Below are 15000 nucleotides of genomic sequence, written 5' to 3'. Positions count from 1 at the left end.
ATAGAGGGCCGCGAAGCGAATGCAGAAGTGCCGTTCACCCTGTTACGAGTTGATTAACCACGGAAACAATTTTAGAAAAATTACTTTAAGGTACAAAAAACCCTTTGGTGTTGCTTTAAATGTGTCTTGAATGTGTACACACACACACACACACACACACACAAACATTCATTCTGCTACTTCAAACTCATTTATTGTTTATTTTCATGGGGAAACAAAGACATTTCTAAGTGGACCCATACTCAATTTGAGCGGTAGTATATAGTCACTATAGTCACACACACACGCACACACACACACACCTTCTGTGCTCGGCTGATGCCGCAGAGGAAGATGAGGTCGGCGAGGAAGAGGCAGAGCGACAGGTGGAGGTGGATGGTGGTGCGCGTGCCCTTGATGGAGCGACAGAGGCCAAAGGTCAGGATGCACACAAACAGACACGCCAGAGACACGGCCAGACCGATCCACGTAATCAGCTGCAGCTCAAAGGTGTGCTGGAGGAGGAGAGGAAGAAACATGTTAGAACTGAGGGAGGAGAGGAAGGAACACAGGATGGAACTGAGGAGGAGAGGAAGAAACACATGATAGAACTGAGGGAGGAGAGGAAGAAATGCATGATAGAACTGAGGGAGGAGAGGAACAAATGCATGATAGAACTGAGGGAGGAGAAGAACAAATGCATGATAGAACTGAGGGAGGAGAGGAACTGAGGGGGCACAATGTCTCAAGCAATGACACGGGTTGTCATTGTAAACACTGTCCATCTGTAACTGAAGGGTACAATTTCACCGTGAACCAGCAGGACTGCTTGTAAAACCAGGCCAAAAAGAGTCCTGAAAGCCTCATAAAACATTGGCAATCCAGCCAAGGAAAAAACAGAAAACACAGAGACATGGATAGGGGGGGCATGTCTATAAAGCAAGAAAATCCTAGGTTTATATTTATATTGTGCTTCTGGTTCTTAGCAGATGCTTTTGTTCAAAGAGAATACATCTCTCTCGACCTGTTCATTTGACTGACTTCACACTAGCCAGTAGGTTTTTTTTATTATTATTATTATTATTATTATTATTATTGTTGCATTACATTTGGCTGACATATTTTTAACCAAAGCAACTAACAACATGTTAAACAGTTTAAGCTTTTTAAAGCAATTCTCTCAACAATTCTTGGACAATTTAAAAAAGGTAGAGTACAATAGGAATAAGTGCATCAGTGAGTGCTGTTTCTAAACAGCCGAGTGTCAGTTCTAGTCAGGTGGTAAGTGCTAGGATCAGCAAGACTAGTTGTAAGTAGTAAGTAGGTTTGATTGACGTCACACACCAGCCCACCTTGTATTGCTAATGACAGAACAAAGTGTCAAGTATGGCGTTGTTTGGATGTGTTTCAGAAACGCTATTGTTAGAAAAACAACAATATGAAAAAGTAGAAGTCTGCACTCCATAGTTCCCTCTTAATGCAATTTTCATAAGAATTCAAAAACAACAATGCTCCTCAGACTTGTAAACAATAGAAAGTCTCCATCTTACATAGTTATATACAGGTAGGTCAGGTCACATGACAGTGACATTATGTGTGTATACCCCTTACCGAACACTGGTGTGTACTGTCACTGAATTAGTTCTTCATTTTTATGAATTCATTCACCTCTCATGTTTTATTAATGATAGAGAATAAAGAGGTTAAAAGAAAGGAGTGCATGGAGAATAATGAGAGGTAGAGAAAGGAGTGCATGGAGAATAATGAGAGGTAGATAAATAAGTGCATGGAGAATAATGAGAGGTAGAGAAAGGAGTGCATGGAGAATAAAGAGAGGTAGAGAAAGGAGTGCATGGAGAATAATGAGAGGTAGAGAAAGGAGTGCATGGAGAATAATGACAGGTAAATAAAGGGGTTACACTTTACTCGCAGTATCAACATGAGTCACATGACACTGTCATGAACGTGTCATAAACAAGTCATAAACGTTTATGACATAATGCTTCTGTCATTCAGTTTTTGTCATAACAAATTAGTATTAGGATTAGGATTAGGGTTAGAGGTTAGGGTTAGGATTATGGTTAGAGTTAGGTGTTAGGGTTCCAGTGTCATGACAGTGTCATGTGTTCATGACAGTGTCATGTCACTCGTATGTCGATACTGTCAAGTAAAGTGTTACCGAGAAAGGAGAAGAGCCCACCTTGATGTCGTAGAGGGCCATGAGCACAGCAAAGCTGCTGAGATGGTTGCAGCTGCAGACGGTGTGTGTGCTGGTGGAGGACGACACACACCCGTGCTGTGACCAGGAGTCTCTGTCCCAGAACACACACACGTAACGCAAACTCTCCGACTCATTCCTCTCCTGCAGAGAGAGACAGATAGGGGGAGAGAGAGACAGAGAAGGAGAGAGAGAGAGGGGAGAGAAGGAGGGAGGAGATGGAAGGAGGGAGAGAGAAAGAGTTTTCACATTTCACATAGCATTTTCATATCAAATTCAGCGCCTCTAGGTGATCTTATGATTATCATTGTGATTATAGTGTTTATGTCAACATATTGAAGCGCAAACTTATACTCAGACTTATTCCTCTCCTGCAGAGACAGACAGGGAGAGAGAGAGACAGAGACGGAAGTAGGAGAGAGTGAGAGAGTTTTCATTTTCACATCAAATTGGATGGGAGGGAGAGCATGGAATAGAAATATAAAGAAACAGAAAACAAGAGGTACCGCAGTACAAAATATGATCACTGGCCAGTCCTACACATTCTCTGCACAAAAAAAAGTAAATCACACCTGCCAATTTGTCTCCATCTCCTACTCTTGAAACTTATGTGTATATAAATGAGTGTGTGCATGTGTGTGTTTGCTTTTATGTGTGCTTCCCTGGGCGTGTGTGCATGTGTGTGTCTTTATGTATGTATGTGTGTGTGTGAAAAAGGAAACAGAAAGATGATTTTTTTTGTTTATTTGTTTTATGTCTGATTGATTGATAGGTGGATTGATTGATTGAGAACTAATCCCTACCTGAGGGTGTTTGAAGGTGAGGCTGACGTTCTGGTCCAGTTTGTATGTATCTAGGTTGCTGACGCTGGCCGTCACTACGTTGGAGACGATCTGGAGCTCCGTGAGCACCTTCTTCTTCTCCTGCTCCTCCTCCTTCTCCTGCTGCTTCTGTCTCCTCTCCTCCTCCTCCTCCATCTTCTCCCTCAGGGCCTGAAAGGAGGAGTCGGGGGTGGAGTCCAGGCTCTTGTAGCTGACCAGGGCAGCCACAGTGAAACCTGGAGAGGAAGGGTGAGAGAGATGTGTGTGTGTGTGTGTGTGTGTGTGTGTGTGTGTGTGTGTGTGTGTGTGTGTGTGTGTGTGTGTGTGTGTATGTGTGTGTGTGTGTGTGTGTGTGTGTGTGTGTGTGTGTGTGTGTGTGTGTGTGTGTGTGTGTGTGTGTGTGTGTGTGTGTGATGTGTGTGTGTGCCTGGATAAGCCTGCAGCCATTTCCCAGCTGGTGTTGAAGGAGGCGTTCTCTGTGCTCAACATGACCGGCCCAGTGGGAGGAGTTCTACCTCTTTTCACCACAAGCTCCGCCTCTGTGTTCAAGCACAGACAGACACACAAGCAACTTTACTAAAGATGATCACAATCCAATTCATACCAAGCACTGCCTCTGTTTTTTTTTACTATTTACAAAATACACATATTGCCTGAGCGTTTGTTTGCTTATCTAATATTTGTGTATATGTTGTGGTCATTGTTTTGAACTACTTGTCCCCCTGTGTGTGTGTGTGTGTGTGTGTGTGTGTGTGTGTGTGTGTGTGTGTGTGCATTTGTGTGATGTGTGTATAACTTGCAGTACCTATATGCTGTGACTCCATTTTGGTGTGGTTCTGTTTCATCTGGGGTCCGATGAGCATCATGGCTTTCTCCATCATGGTGAGCAGGCCTGTCACTTGGCTACTGTCATCCACGCCCTGGCCAGAGGACAAGAACTCATCTGTCCCAGTGAGCATGTCCTACACAGAGAGAGAGAGAGAGAGAGAGAGAGAGAGAGAGATAGAGAGTGAGAAAGCGAGAGAGAGATTTCTGTGTGTGTGTGTGTGTGTGTGTGTGTGCGTGTGTGTGTATTGTGTGTGTCTGTACGTGCGTGTTACCTCGAGGAGTCCTTGACCTGCTGTCTCTCCTCCCCCGCTGCTTAGACCAGCACAGTTCTTCCTCATCTTCTCCCAGAGACGCCCCAGACCTCCAACAGCCTATGACACATGAATTGAATGAGTGAAACAGGGAGAGAGAGAGAGAGAGAGAGAGAAGAGAGAGAGAGAGAGAAAGAGAGGCAGACAGATTGATACAAACAGACAGTGATAACAGACAACAGAGCTAAGGAGAGATGAGGTGTAAGACAAAAAAAAGAGATACAGAGAGGTGAGTTTTGACAAAAAGAGGTGAGACAGGTTTGGTGAAGAGAGATGTAGACAGGTGAGGAGAGACAAATATGTGTGAAGAGATAGACAAGTTAGGAAAGAAGGGTAGACTGCAGGTGGACAGTGAGACACTGAATCTACGCGTCTCTCTTTCAGACATTATGTCATTTCGTCATTGGTGTCATTCTATGACGCACATGAAGACAGGATGAGAGAGAGAGAGAGAGAGAGAGAGAATGAAGAAGAGACTGAGAAAGTAATTGAAGCAGAACAAAGGCATCATTCATCTGTACCTGCTCATTTGGGACTTCATATCCATCACAGGAAAGTTCTGGGGAAAGAGAGGATCATGTGGTCATCAAAAGGATCATGGGTAAAATACTGTATATGGTAGAAGTGCTTACTGACTGTCTCGTAGAATGTCATGGCACTGGCTGACCACTGTATGGTTGAGAGGGGGGGGAGGAGCTTGAGAGGGGGTGAGCTACTTCTCACTTGTGCACTTGGCCTGTCTGTTGCCATAGTTACTGTGACCAGGACGACAGTCACAGGTGTAGCTTCCACGAGTGTTTGTGCAGTTGCCCTCCGATTCAGAGCCACAGATGCCTGTGTATGTTTCACACTCATTTATGTCTGAGGGAGACAGAGAGAGAGAGAAGGAGAGAGAGATAGAGGCACAAAGACAGTTAGAGAGGAATAACAAGTCATAATTACTTTTTTTCCAAACACAAAGTGCTAACTCACTAAAAATACCAATATAATTTTGAAAATGTGCCCTTGGGTCACAGTCCGGATTTGCTGAATGTGACAAAGTGTTAAGGATTAGATGGCTGAGATGATGGCTGAGAATCACTTCTTTAACTGTTCAGCTTCTTTTTAGTTACTATTTAGTTCATCTTAGCTTTAACTATTTAGCATCCGCTAGCGTTAACTCTTCAGTGGCTGTTATCTTTCATCTTAGCTTTAACGGTTCAGTTTTTCTTAGCTTTGACTGTATAGTGTCTGTCATATTTAACTGTGCCGTTTTACTTTGCTTTGACTGTGTAACCTATTGTCTATTTATTTCAATGTTCAGTTGCTCTTATCTTAACTATGTGTTGTCTGTTATTTAAATATTTTTCTCTTATCTTAACTCTGTATTGTGTTGTCATGTTTAACTGTTTAGTTTCTCCTAGCTTTAATTAAGTAGAGTCTGTCTTATCAATGGTTTAGTTTCTCTTAGCTTTGACTGTGTAGTGTATGTCATATAGTCTACTGTATAGTTTCTTATAGTTTTAAGTGTGTAGTATGTACGGTATGTTGTTTCCGATCTTAAGCCTTCTAGACCTGAGGTCGTAGAGAACCCCACTTTCTTGAACACCCTCACCTTCACAGGGACCACTAAGGCTGTTGCCATGGTTCCTGAACCCATTTGGGCAGTTGCAGGCGTAGTTGCCAAGTGTGTTTGTGCAGGTGCCGTTTGGACCACAATCAGGATGATTTGCTTCACATTCATTTACATCTGAACCAAGACAAACACACACACACACACACACACACACACACACACACACACACACACACACACACACACACAAACTTTAGTTAGTACAGTGTTAGTTTAGTAAGTATGGCAAATAACAGAGAACTATCCAGTGTGATAATAGAAATACAGCATAGAATAAGTATGTTTTTGTATAGAACACCATATTCAAAATGATAACATATCCACATTTACATGGACAGTTTTTTTATCATTCCGATTAAACTATTTCGGATAAAAAGAAGAAAAGAAGATACAGTAGTCAATCCGAATGACTGTGTACATGGGTGTTCGTTAGGAATAGGAGCAGACTACACCACCTCTTTCATTCCGATTAAAGTTCTGATCGGATCTGGAATTTTAATTTCAATTGAGGTCTTTATATGACAATTAATGTTCCGATTGAGCCGTTCTAATCGGAATAGAAGCATCCATGTAAACGTTACTAGTGTGTATAGCACAGTAGAAGTAGTATATAACTGTTTGATAATATAATTATTAATTCAGTGAAGCACAGCATAGCATGGCATGACAGCATTGCGTGATGTTAGATGTAATTTGCAGTTGTGGGTCCCATCCTAAGGTACCGAAGATTTGAGGTATAGTTTAATATATTCTAAATAACACCTGTCACGGAGCTTGGAGATTTCTGAGGACCAAAAAAAAAGCCTGGACGTCACCATTCCCCGTCCCCTTCCACATCCACTCAGAGACTGAACAAATAAATATATCATCTCTGACTTCATTGAGGCGTCTCATTTGTCCAATATGAGATCATTATCAATATGAGACTGCCCTTATTAAGGTTTGAAAACACTCCATGGCCGCATCAATGCATTGCAACTTACATCAATTATATTACAAGGGCCATTCTCCTCAGAGCAACTCAGACTAAGTGCCTTGTTCAAGGGCACAGCAGTGGAATTATAACAACACAACTTTTTTTCAGACTACTGCATTCTAGCCCAGGTCTATGCTACCACCACCAGCAGTGTCACAATAATAATGAAGTACTTTGTGAAGTGTTTAGCTTTTTTCTAAGTGAGGTCACTAGGCCCTGTCTCAAATGCACCGCTGCACCTCCTTAAACCACACCCCCTCACCTTCACAGGGGGCACTGAGGTCGTTGCCATGGTTCCTGAACCCTCCTGCACAGGTGCAATAGTAACCACCAGGTGTGTTTGTGCAGGTGCCATTTGAGCCACAATCAGGACGACCCACCACACACTCATCCACATCTGCACGAGAATACACAAACACACACACACGCACACGGTGGTGACCATTATGAAGCATGTTATAAGATAAAGTTTGACGAGCATGCCAGCATGCTAAACAAAGTATGGCACAGCACAGTGTAGCATCATAGATTTACAGCATTGTGTGTAATACAGCACAGTAAAGAATAGCAAAGTGTGACATGGCAAAGCACGATAACAATCAGTACATTACAGGTTCAGGTGTTGAAATGCTACTGTTTGTTCTTAAAGTCTACAGGTAACAGGGCCATTGGGCGTACTTTGAAGAGTGTGATTACTAGAATGTAGCTAACTGAAGATTACATTTACTTAAGTGACCATTTATGGGGGTCAACTATGTCGCATTTTCATTATAGGGTAAACTCTGGTGTCTGGCATAAAGCCTCTGACTTTTTCTTCAACACCATGTGGAAACAGATGACTAAGGCTATTTAACAGTGCTTAAGTCCAAGGAAAAGCCTTGGGCCAACCTTGGTCCCAGTGGAAATGAGCCATTAAACTTATAATTTACAGTAAAGTTCTGGAAGGATTCAGTCCTCAAAAGGTGTATGCCTGATAGGGATAACAAGTAGCTGTTAGCATGTAGTATGCATTGTAAAGGCATAGACATAGGTACCAATATGAGTGTGACACACTCTGCATTCAAGCTTTTGCCGCTGCCCTGTAGATTACGATTCAATTTTATGTTTGTCAGCCAGCGCCACATAATAACTGTTTATCAAATATACTAGTCAGTTGAAAATGTTGGCGCTGGTGTACATGGGCAGGTGACAGAAAGTGTCGGCACACTCCTGTCAGAGCCTGTGTGCGGCCTGCTTAAGAGTTCCCTCCCTTAAGAGCACCTCACTGAATCACACCCTCACCTTCACAAGGGGCTCTGCTGTTGTTACCACGGTTACTGAACCCTGCTGGACAGATGCAGGTGTAGCTGCCAGGTGTGTTTGTGCAGGTGCCGTGTTGGCCACAAACAGGAGGACTCACCACACACTCATCCACATCTGCACCGGAACACACACACACACACACACACACACGATTAACCTCACATGCACATGTTTATTTTAGTAGATTATTTGAAATAGCGAAAAGCATAATAAAATAGTCTGGCAAAAATTTGCAGTATTAATGTATTCAGCACTGTTTAGTATCATGGTGCATAGTATACTGTAAAATGGCATAGCATAGTATGATATTGCAATTCAGTCTGCGTTAGTAGTACTAGTTTAAGTGAAGTTAAGTGAAGTGTGTTTTTTCTAGTTTACTAGCACCATGAGTACATCATAATAAAGACCAGACCAGCAGCAGTAACTTTCAGCTTAGTGACTAACAGGCCCGAATCACACTCTCACCTTCACAAGGGGCTCTGGTGTTGTTGCTATGGTTCCTGAACCCTTCAGGACAGGTGCAGGTGTAGCTGCCAGGCGTGTTTTGGCAGGTGCCATTTAAGCCACAATCAAAAGATTTCTCCGTACACTCATCCACATCTGCACCACAACACACACACACACATACACACACACTGTTTGTATCTTGCAGGTGGTGTATTCAGTTAGTGCATGCAGTCATTTAGTGAGAGAACATACTACAACTAAATGCCATTTCCCACAAGGCAAAGAAAACCAGTATACAAACGCTTTTCAAATTATTTAATCGTTTCATTCAAGAATCTGAAACCACAACCACTTTTGGCAAGACGCTGTTTCACAACTAACTTTCCTCTTCAGCATTCTTCAACAAAACAGTGTTATAACTTTCCCATTATTCCCATTATAAGGTAAATTACGGTATGTTATCTTTCTTAATAATAATAATACTAATACTAATACTAATACTACTACTACTACTACTACTACTAATAATAATAATAATAATAATAATAATAATAATATTGTTGTTGCAAAATATTTCCCTATTGCTGTGATTATATTATATTATTTTTTTCTCATTTTATGATAGGATAATTTTTGTTTTAATATATTGGTAGTATTACATAAATATTCATATTAATGAATAGCCTATATGTTATACATGTATATTTATTCAACCAAGTTCATGTAGTATTATGCATAAATTCTACAGAAAAGGAAAGGCAAACGTACTGGCAAAGAATACTTTATATTTACTTTACTTATTATATTACATTCTGTGGACATTTACAGTACATATAATATATTACATTCTGTGGACATTGAATTTCCTTCATAAACAGAACATTCTGTAATGATCAGGTTTGTGCAAAATTCAGAATTTCAATTCATGAATGGAAATTTGAATTAATTTGACTCTGCCCCACAGGAAGTTGACTTTGAATTGGAATTGGATTGACAGGAAATTGAAGTAAATTCATTGCAACATGACAAGAATTTGTTGAATTTCACATATATTCAGTGTTGGGAAGGTTACTTTGGAAATGCAATTGGTTACTGTTATAAGTTACCTATTTAAGTTCAAGTTCAAGTTCAAGTAGTGTTATTGTCATATACTTATAAAATTAATTATAAATAATGAAATTCTTAAGCTCAAGAGCCAGCTCAACTTAAAAGAGTAAAATTGAAAAGCAGTAATTAAGAAGGCGTATTTTGTGTGTGTGTGTGTGGGGGGGTGATGAAAAGGTGTGTATGTGTGTGGAGAGTGGGTATGTTGTGTGTCTGGGTGGGGTTTCTGAGGTTTGAGGTTGATTAGCTATGTGGAGGAGAATTACAGTTCAGCATCCTGGTAGCTTCTATTATAAATGTGGTTTGGATTACTTTATGTCAGTGTTTCTCAAACTGTTTTAGACCAAGGACCACTTAACTAAAAAAAACCTCAGTGACCAACAGAAAAAAAAAAAAAAAAAAAAAACAATAGGCTTACTTCAACAGTATATTGCACAATACTTGCTAAACCACCTTGCTTATTGTGTCAGAGGACTTTGATTTTCCTCTAACTAACCCTCTTTTGACAATTAAAGGTGCTCTAAATGATGCTAGCTAACGTCACTTCTGTTGACTTTCAAACAAAAAAGAGAGCTAGCTCGCTACTTCCTCCCCCTCTCTTCCATGTCACTCCTGTGCAAACTCTCCTAAACGCGCATCTCTTCTGAGATTTGCTGGAACAGTTTATGTTTTTATGGGCTAGGTTTGCCCAGGTTGTTTTTGTTGCCGTTTTTGGAGCCTGGGCTGTCCACAGAGATCACATTTTACAGTTTATTCAGGACACAGACAGCTAGCGGTTGGTTAGGTGATGTTTGCAGTAAGTGACATAAAATGTTTTAGCCTAAAAAATGTGTGGCATCGCTTAGAGCACCTTTTAGTTATGTTTCATACTCCAGTTTTGAAGTGTGAATTGACATAACGTGCAGTGTTGCAAGAGTTAGTTCAATATTGCAAACACTCATCTTATGATACTTTACCACATCTACTCGTGGTCCACTAGGGATAGTTTGTGGAACACCAGTGGTCCCCAGACCACATTCTGAGAAGCACTGCTTTATGTGGATTACTTTCTCAAAGCAATATAAGTTGTTAAATCACTATATAGTATACACTTAAAATATGAATTTCATCAAATTTTATTGAATTTCAATACTACTTCCTTTAATTCAAATTTGAATTGTAATTCTAGATCCTGATTTTGACTTCAATTCAAATTCAATTCAATTAAATTCAAATTATTGTGCAACTGTCTTTAATCTACACTAAACACTATGGGAAAAAACAGACAGAGAAAGAGAGAGAGAGAGAGAGATGTAATGAATAACAAATGTTTTTACCATCACAGGCCAAGTCCCCACGTCCTTGTCTGTAACCATCACGGCACACACACTTGAAGGATCCAGGTGTGTTGAAACAGGTCTGACTGAGCTCACACGTGTGTGTTTTATCCGTGCACTCATTTATATCTACAGAGAGGAAGATACAAAGTGTGTGTGTGTGTGTGTGTGTGTGTGTGTGTGTGTGTGTGTGCATGTGTGTGTGTGTGTGTGTGTGTGTGTGTGTGTGTGTGTGTGTGTGTGTGTGTGTGTGTGTGCGTGCGGACAGTCAGGATGCTATGTATTAATTTATTACATCCCAGAATATTCCAGCAAAATGTCTCCCAGTTTATACAGTACAGGGACTTACCTTTGCAAAATGAGTCCTCAGCAGTAAATGTCTCCTTTGAGGATTTGAATCCCGTCTGACAGGTGCAGTGGTAGCTGCCTATTGTGTTGTGGCAGGTAGCATTCGGTCCACAGATAGGATCCACACTTATACATTCATTTTCGTCTAAATTGTTGTCAGGCAATAATAATAATAAAAAAAATATGTAAGAAACTGTAAGAACTTTAGTAAAATGAATCTAAATGAAATACATCTATCAGAGGGGTGGTTGTAAATAAAAGAAAAAGAAATCCTCTCAACACACAGATTATAAACAAACAAACAGCAGCTGACTGTTGACAAGGCGAAGAACAGACAGACTCTGTTTCCTGAGACACACACACACAATGGTGAATAAATATAGAAGTAGATTGGAATGCAATAAAATATAGTAGAATAGGATAGAGTAGAATGCATCTTGATTCTGCTGATATCTCTGTTGACAATTGAAAAAATAAAACTGCCAAAGTGATCACATACTGTAGATTTTAAGTACTAGTATCTGGCCCTGCTTGTTATTATCATGTTTCATTATACTGCTCTTCACAATGCTAGTAGAACGCTCCATTGTCTTGAATGGGATTTCCCAAAAGTCTACTGGTCATTATTTTCATCTAAGGACCTCTAAATAATGACCACTGTCAATGGCAACAGATTTCCATTCAAATGTGAAGGCAGACGGTTGATCAGCTGAGTTCTAAAGAACGTTTGATTCAAGTTCAGCGTGTGTTGGGAACTGTTTGGTTCTCAGCAAAAGCCACAACAAAACGGTAACAACGGTATCGTGGAGTTTATTTTTTCGTTTTGGCAAGTAGCCATGTAAAAGTGGGATAATGTATAGAACGCCAGTCATTATTGGGAAAATAAGTCCCTTCAAGGCGAAGCAAGACCCCAAGTCCGGTTCGCCTTGTCGGGACTTATTTTCCCAATAATGGCTGGCATACATACATTATCCCTTACGTATCGCGTGTGGTGGTAGTTCATTAGGCATTCTTACCTTCACATTCTATACCAGTATAGACATATCCCTCATTGCATCTACCTGATCCCTGTCTTGGGTTCCTGGGTTGGGAACTCTTATCTGTGTGTGGTATAGATAACTATAAGATGGCTGCTGCTTCCATGTCGCAACAAACAACAAGACATTAAATAGCACATCTCCAAACAGGCTGAGGTGGAATGTGAAGCCTTTTGGATGGGTGATGCAAGTCTGGTCTGGTTGTTGGATAGTGATGTCTGCTGCTGGTTGTTTGAATTGTGATAGACAAATCCATCATCCTTACCTAAACACTTTCCTTTATTAAGAACAAATCCATCCGGGCACTTTAAGCATTTTCTATTATGGAGGGTCCATCCCTTGGGGCATTGTGCATCCAATTGCACTCCGCTGCTCAGATAGAGGCCTGTTAAGGACAAACACACACACACACACACACACACACACACACACACACACACACATTCATGAGGTTTTGTGGTGATTATTTGTGTGTGTGTGTGTGTGTGTTTGTTTGTTTGTTTGTTTTGTTTGTTTGTTTGCGTGTGTTTGTTTGTTTGTGTGAATACTGTTTCCTAAAACCATCATGATGCATGATTCTTCCTTTACGAACTGAAAGCTTCATTAGTAGTCAACAACTAACACATATGGGTAAGATTGTAATAAATGAATTGCCCAATATTTCACTGTACATTCTATTTATTTTAAATCTTGATTTTAGACCCTTGAAATGTGCAAACCAGTGCAGACACTCAAGCTAAGCAACACATTCGGAGTCCCACAGGCAGTAATATGAAGGGTGTCACAAAATCAAACAGCTGCACTTATTTTACAGTAGGGGGCAGTGGAGGGTCACGAATCGTCCAGGACCTTCCAGATCCTGAGCCGGGTTTTCCTGTATCTACCTGGCTGGCTGCACTTTTAAGGTGCTCCATTCCCAGGTGGTCAACTCCATGCCATGTTTTGCTGCTGACCTACTGCATCTCCTGTCTCCCTGCTCTGCTGCTCAGCACACCTGTGTCTGATTACTTAGTCAGGCACAGTATTTAGGCTGGGCTCTTGGAGTCCTTCACTGCAGAGTTTTCTTGCCACGGCATCCTGTTTTTGACCTTACTTTTTGACCTTGCTTTTGACCCTTGTCCGGAGGGATGCCGGTTCGAGTCCCGACCAGTAGGCACGGCTGAAGAGCCCTTGAGCAAGGCACCTAACCCCTCACTGCTCCCCGAGCGCCGCTGTTGTTGCAGGCAGCTCACTGTGCCGGGATTAGTGTGTGCTTCTGCTCACTAATGCAGAGGCCAAATTTCCCTCAAAGGATCAAAAGAGTATATATACTTATACTTATACACTCACAAACACACACCTTAAAACAAGGAAGTATGTGCATAGGGGCAAAAACACTCTCTCTTCATCTCTCTCTTTCTCTTCATCTCTCTCTTTCTCTTCATCTCTCTCTTTCTCTTTATCTCTCTCTCCCTCTCTCTTATCTTCTCTTTTTGAATTGTGTATAAGTGTATTGGGGAACCCGCTGCATTCATAACCAATTTCCAGCAACACAAATCAGCAACCTTACATTCTATCACATTAAATGAGGTCCATAAAGTGCTTAAATATCAAAGTGCAGTACATAAAAACAACATCCAGCTGTCACGCTGGATAAAATGTGTCTGATTGATGACTCAACACAACGTGTTAGTGACACTCCCGCTTTGGCATGGTTGCCCACGTGGCGCAATCGATGCCATGGTAACGGGGTAAACTGTTTTTTTAAACTGTTTACCCTGGCAGCGCTACAATGCCCTGTGAACTACTGCTGCCAAATCACAGGGGGGATAAAATAAGACTTCTCTAGTCAAAAGTCCCTAAAAAGATGTGAGTGAGTCCTTTCAGTTTCTTTCTACGTTTGTCTCCCGAAAAGACACACACACACACACACACACACACACACACACACACGCCCACACACACAGACACACACACACACACACACACACACACACACACAGACACACACACACACACACACACACACACACACACAAACACACACACACACACACACACACACACACACAAACACACACACACACACACACACACACACACACACACAAACACACACACACACAAACACACACAACCAAACACAACACACACACACACACACACACACAAACACACACACACACACACACACAAACACACACACACACAACAATAACACACACACACACACACACACACAACCACAAACACACACACACACACACACACACACACATTAACACACACACACACACACACACACACACACACACACACACACAAACACACAATCCACACACACACACACACACACACACACACACACACAAACACAACCACATTTCACACACACACACACACACACACACAAACACACACATTACATTAATGCTTACAAATAATAATAATACGTAACACACACAAACACACACACACACACACACACACAACCACACACACACACACACACACACACACACACACACACACACACACACACACACACACACACACACACACACACACCACACACACCCACACACACCCATAAAGGGAATGAAAGTGCTCACATCTCTCTCTCTCTCTCTCTCTCTCTCTCTCTCTCAGTTGATGATGTAATAGAGTCGCTTGTGTCCTAGAGAATACAGAGAACCCTTATCATCTGTCCCACAGACCA

The 15000-nt window shown here is 41.4% G+C and overlaps 1 protein-coding gene across 1 annotated transcript in view; it reads right to left on the bottom strand.

Annotated features, from left to right (window-relative positions):
• LOC125298264 (adhesion G protein-coupled receptor E5-like) overlaps window positions 1–15000 on the bottom strand; it is a 26697-nt gene that overhangs the window by 6657 nt on the left and 5040 nt on the right. Inside the window, exons 2-17 of the mRNA XM_048248967.1 lie at window positions 12568–12687; window positions 12282–12365; window positions 11267–11410; window positions 10918–11046; window positions 8516–8650; window positions 8030–8164; window positions 7011–7145; window positions 5752–5886; window positions 4881–5018; window positions 4679–4716; window positions 4119–4217; window positions 3824–3980; window positions 3460–3557; window positions 3001–3300; window positions 2180–2341; window positions 303–494 (exon numbers count right to left, since the gene is read on the bottom strand). Coding sequence (XP_048104924.1) covers window positions 303–494; window positions 2180–2341; window positions 3001–3300; window positions 3460–3557; window positions 3824–3980; window positions 4119–4217; window positions 4679–4716; window positions 4881–5018; window positions 5752–5886; window positions 7011–7145; window positions 8030–8164; window positions 8516–8650; window positions 10918–11046; window positions 11267–11410; window positions 12282–12365; window positions 12568–12687 — 2201 coding nt within the window. The remainder of the gene's footprint in view (window positions 1–302; window positions 495–2179; window positions 2342–3000; window positions 3301–3459; window positions 3558–3823; window positions 3981–4118; window positions 4218–4678; window positions 4717–4880; window positions 5019–5751; window positions 5887–7010; window positions 7146–8029; window positions 8165–8515; window positions 8651–10917; window positions 11047–11266; window positions 11411–12281; window positions 12366–12567; window positions 12688–15000) is intronic.

The sequence above is a fragment of the Alosa alosa genome, chromosome 7 (assembly GCF_017589495.1).
Source record: "Alosa alosa isolate M-15738 ecotype Scorff River chromosome 7, AALO_Geno_1.1, whole genome shotgun sequence".
In the NCBI taxonomy this organism is placed as follows: domain Eukaryota; kingdom Metazoa; phylum Chordata; class Actinopteri; order Clupeiformes; family Clupeidae; genus Alosa; species Alosa alosa.
This window is presented reverse-complemented; position numbering and strand designations above follow the sequence as displayed.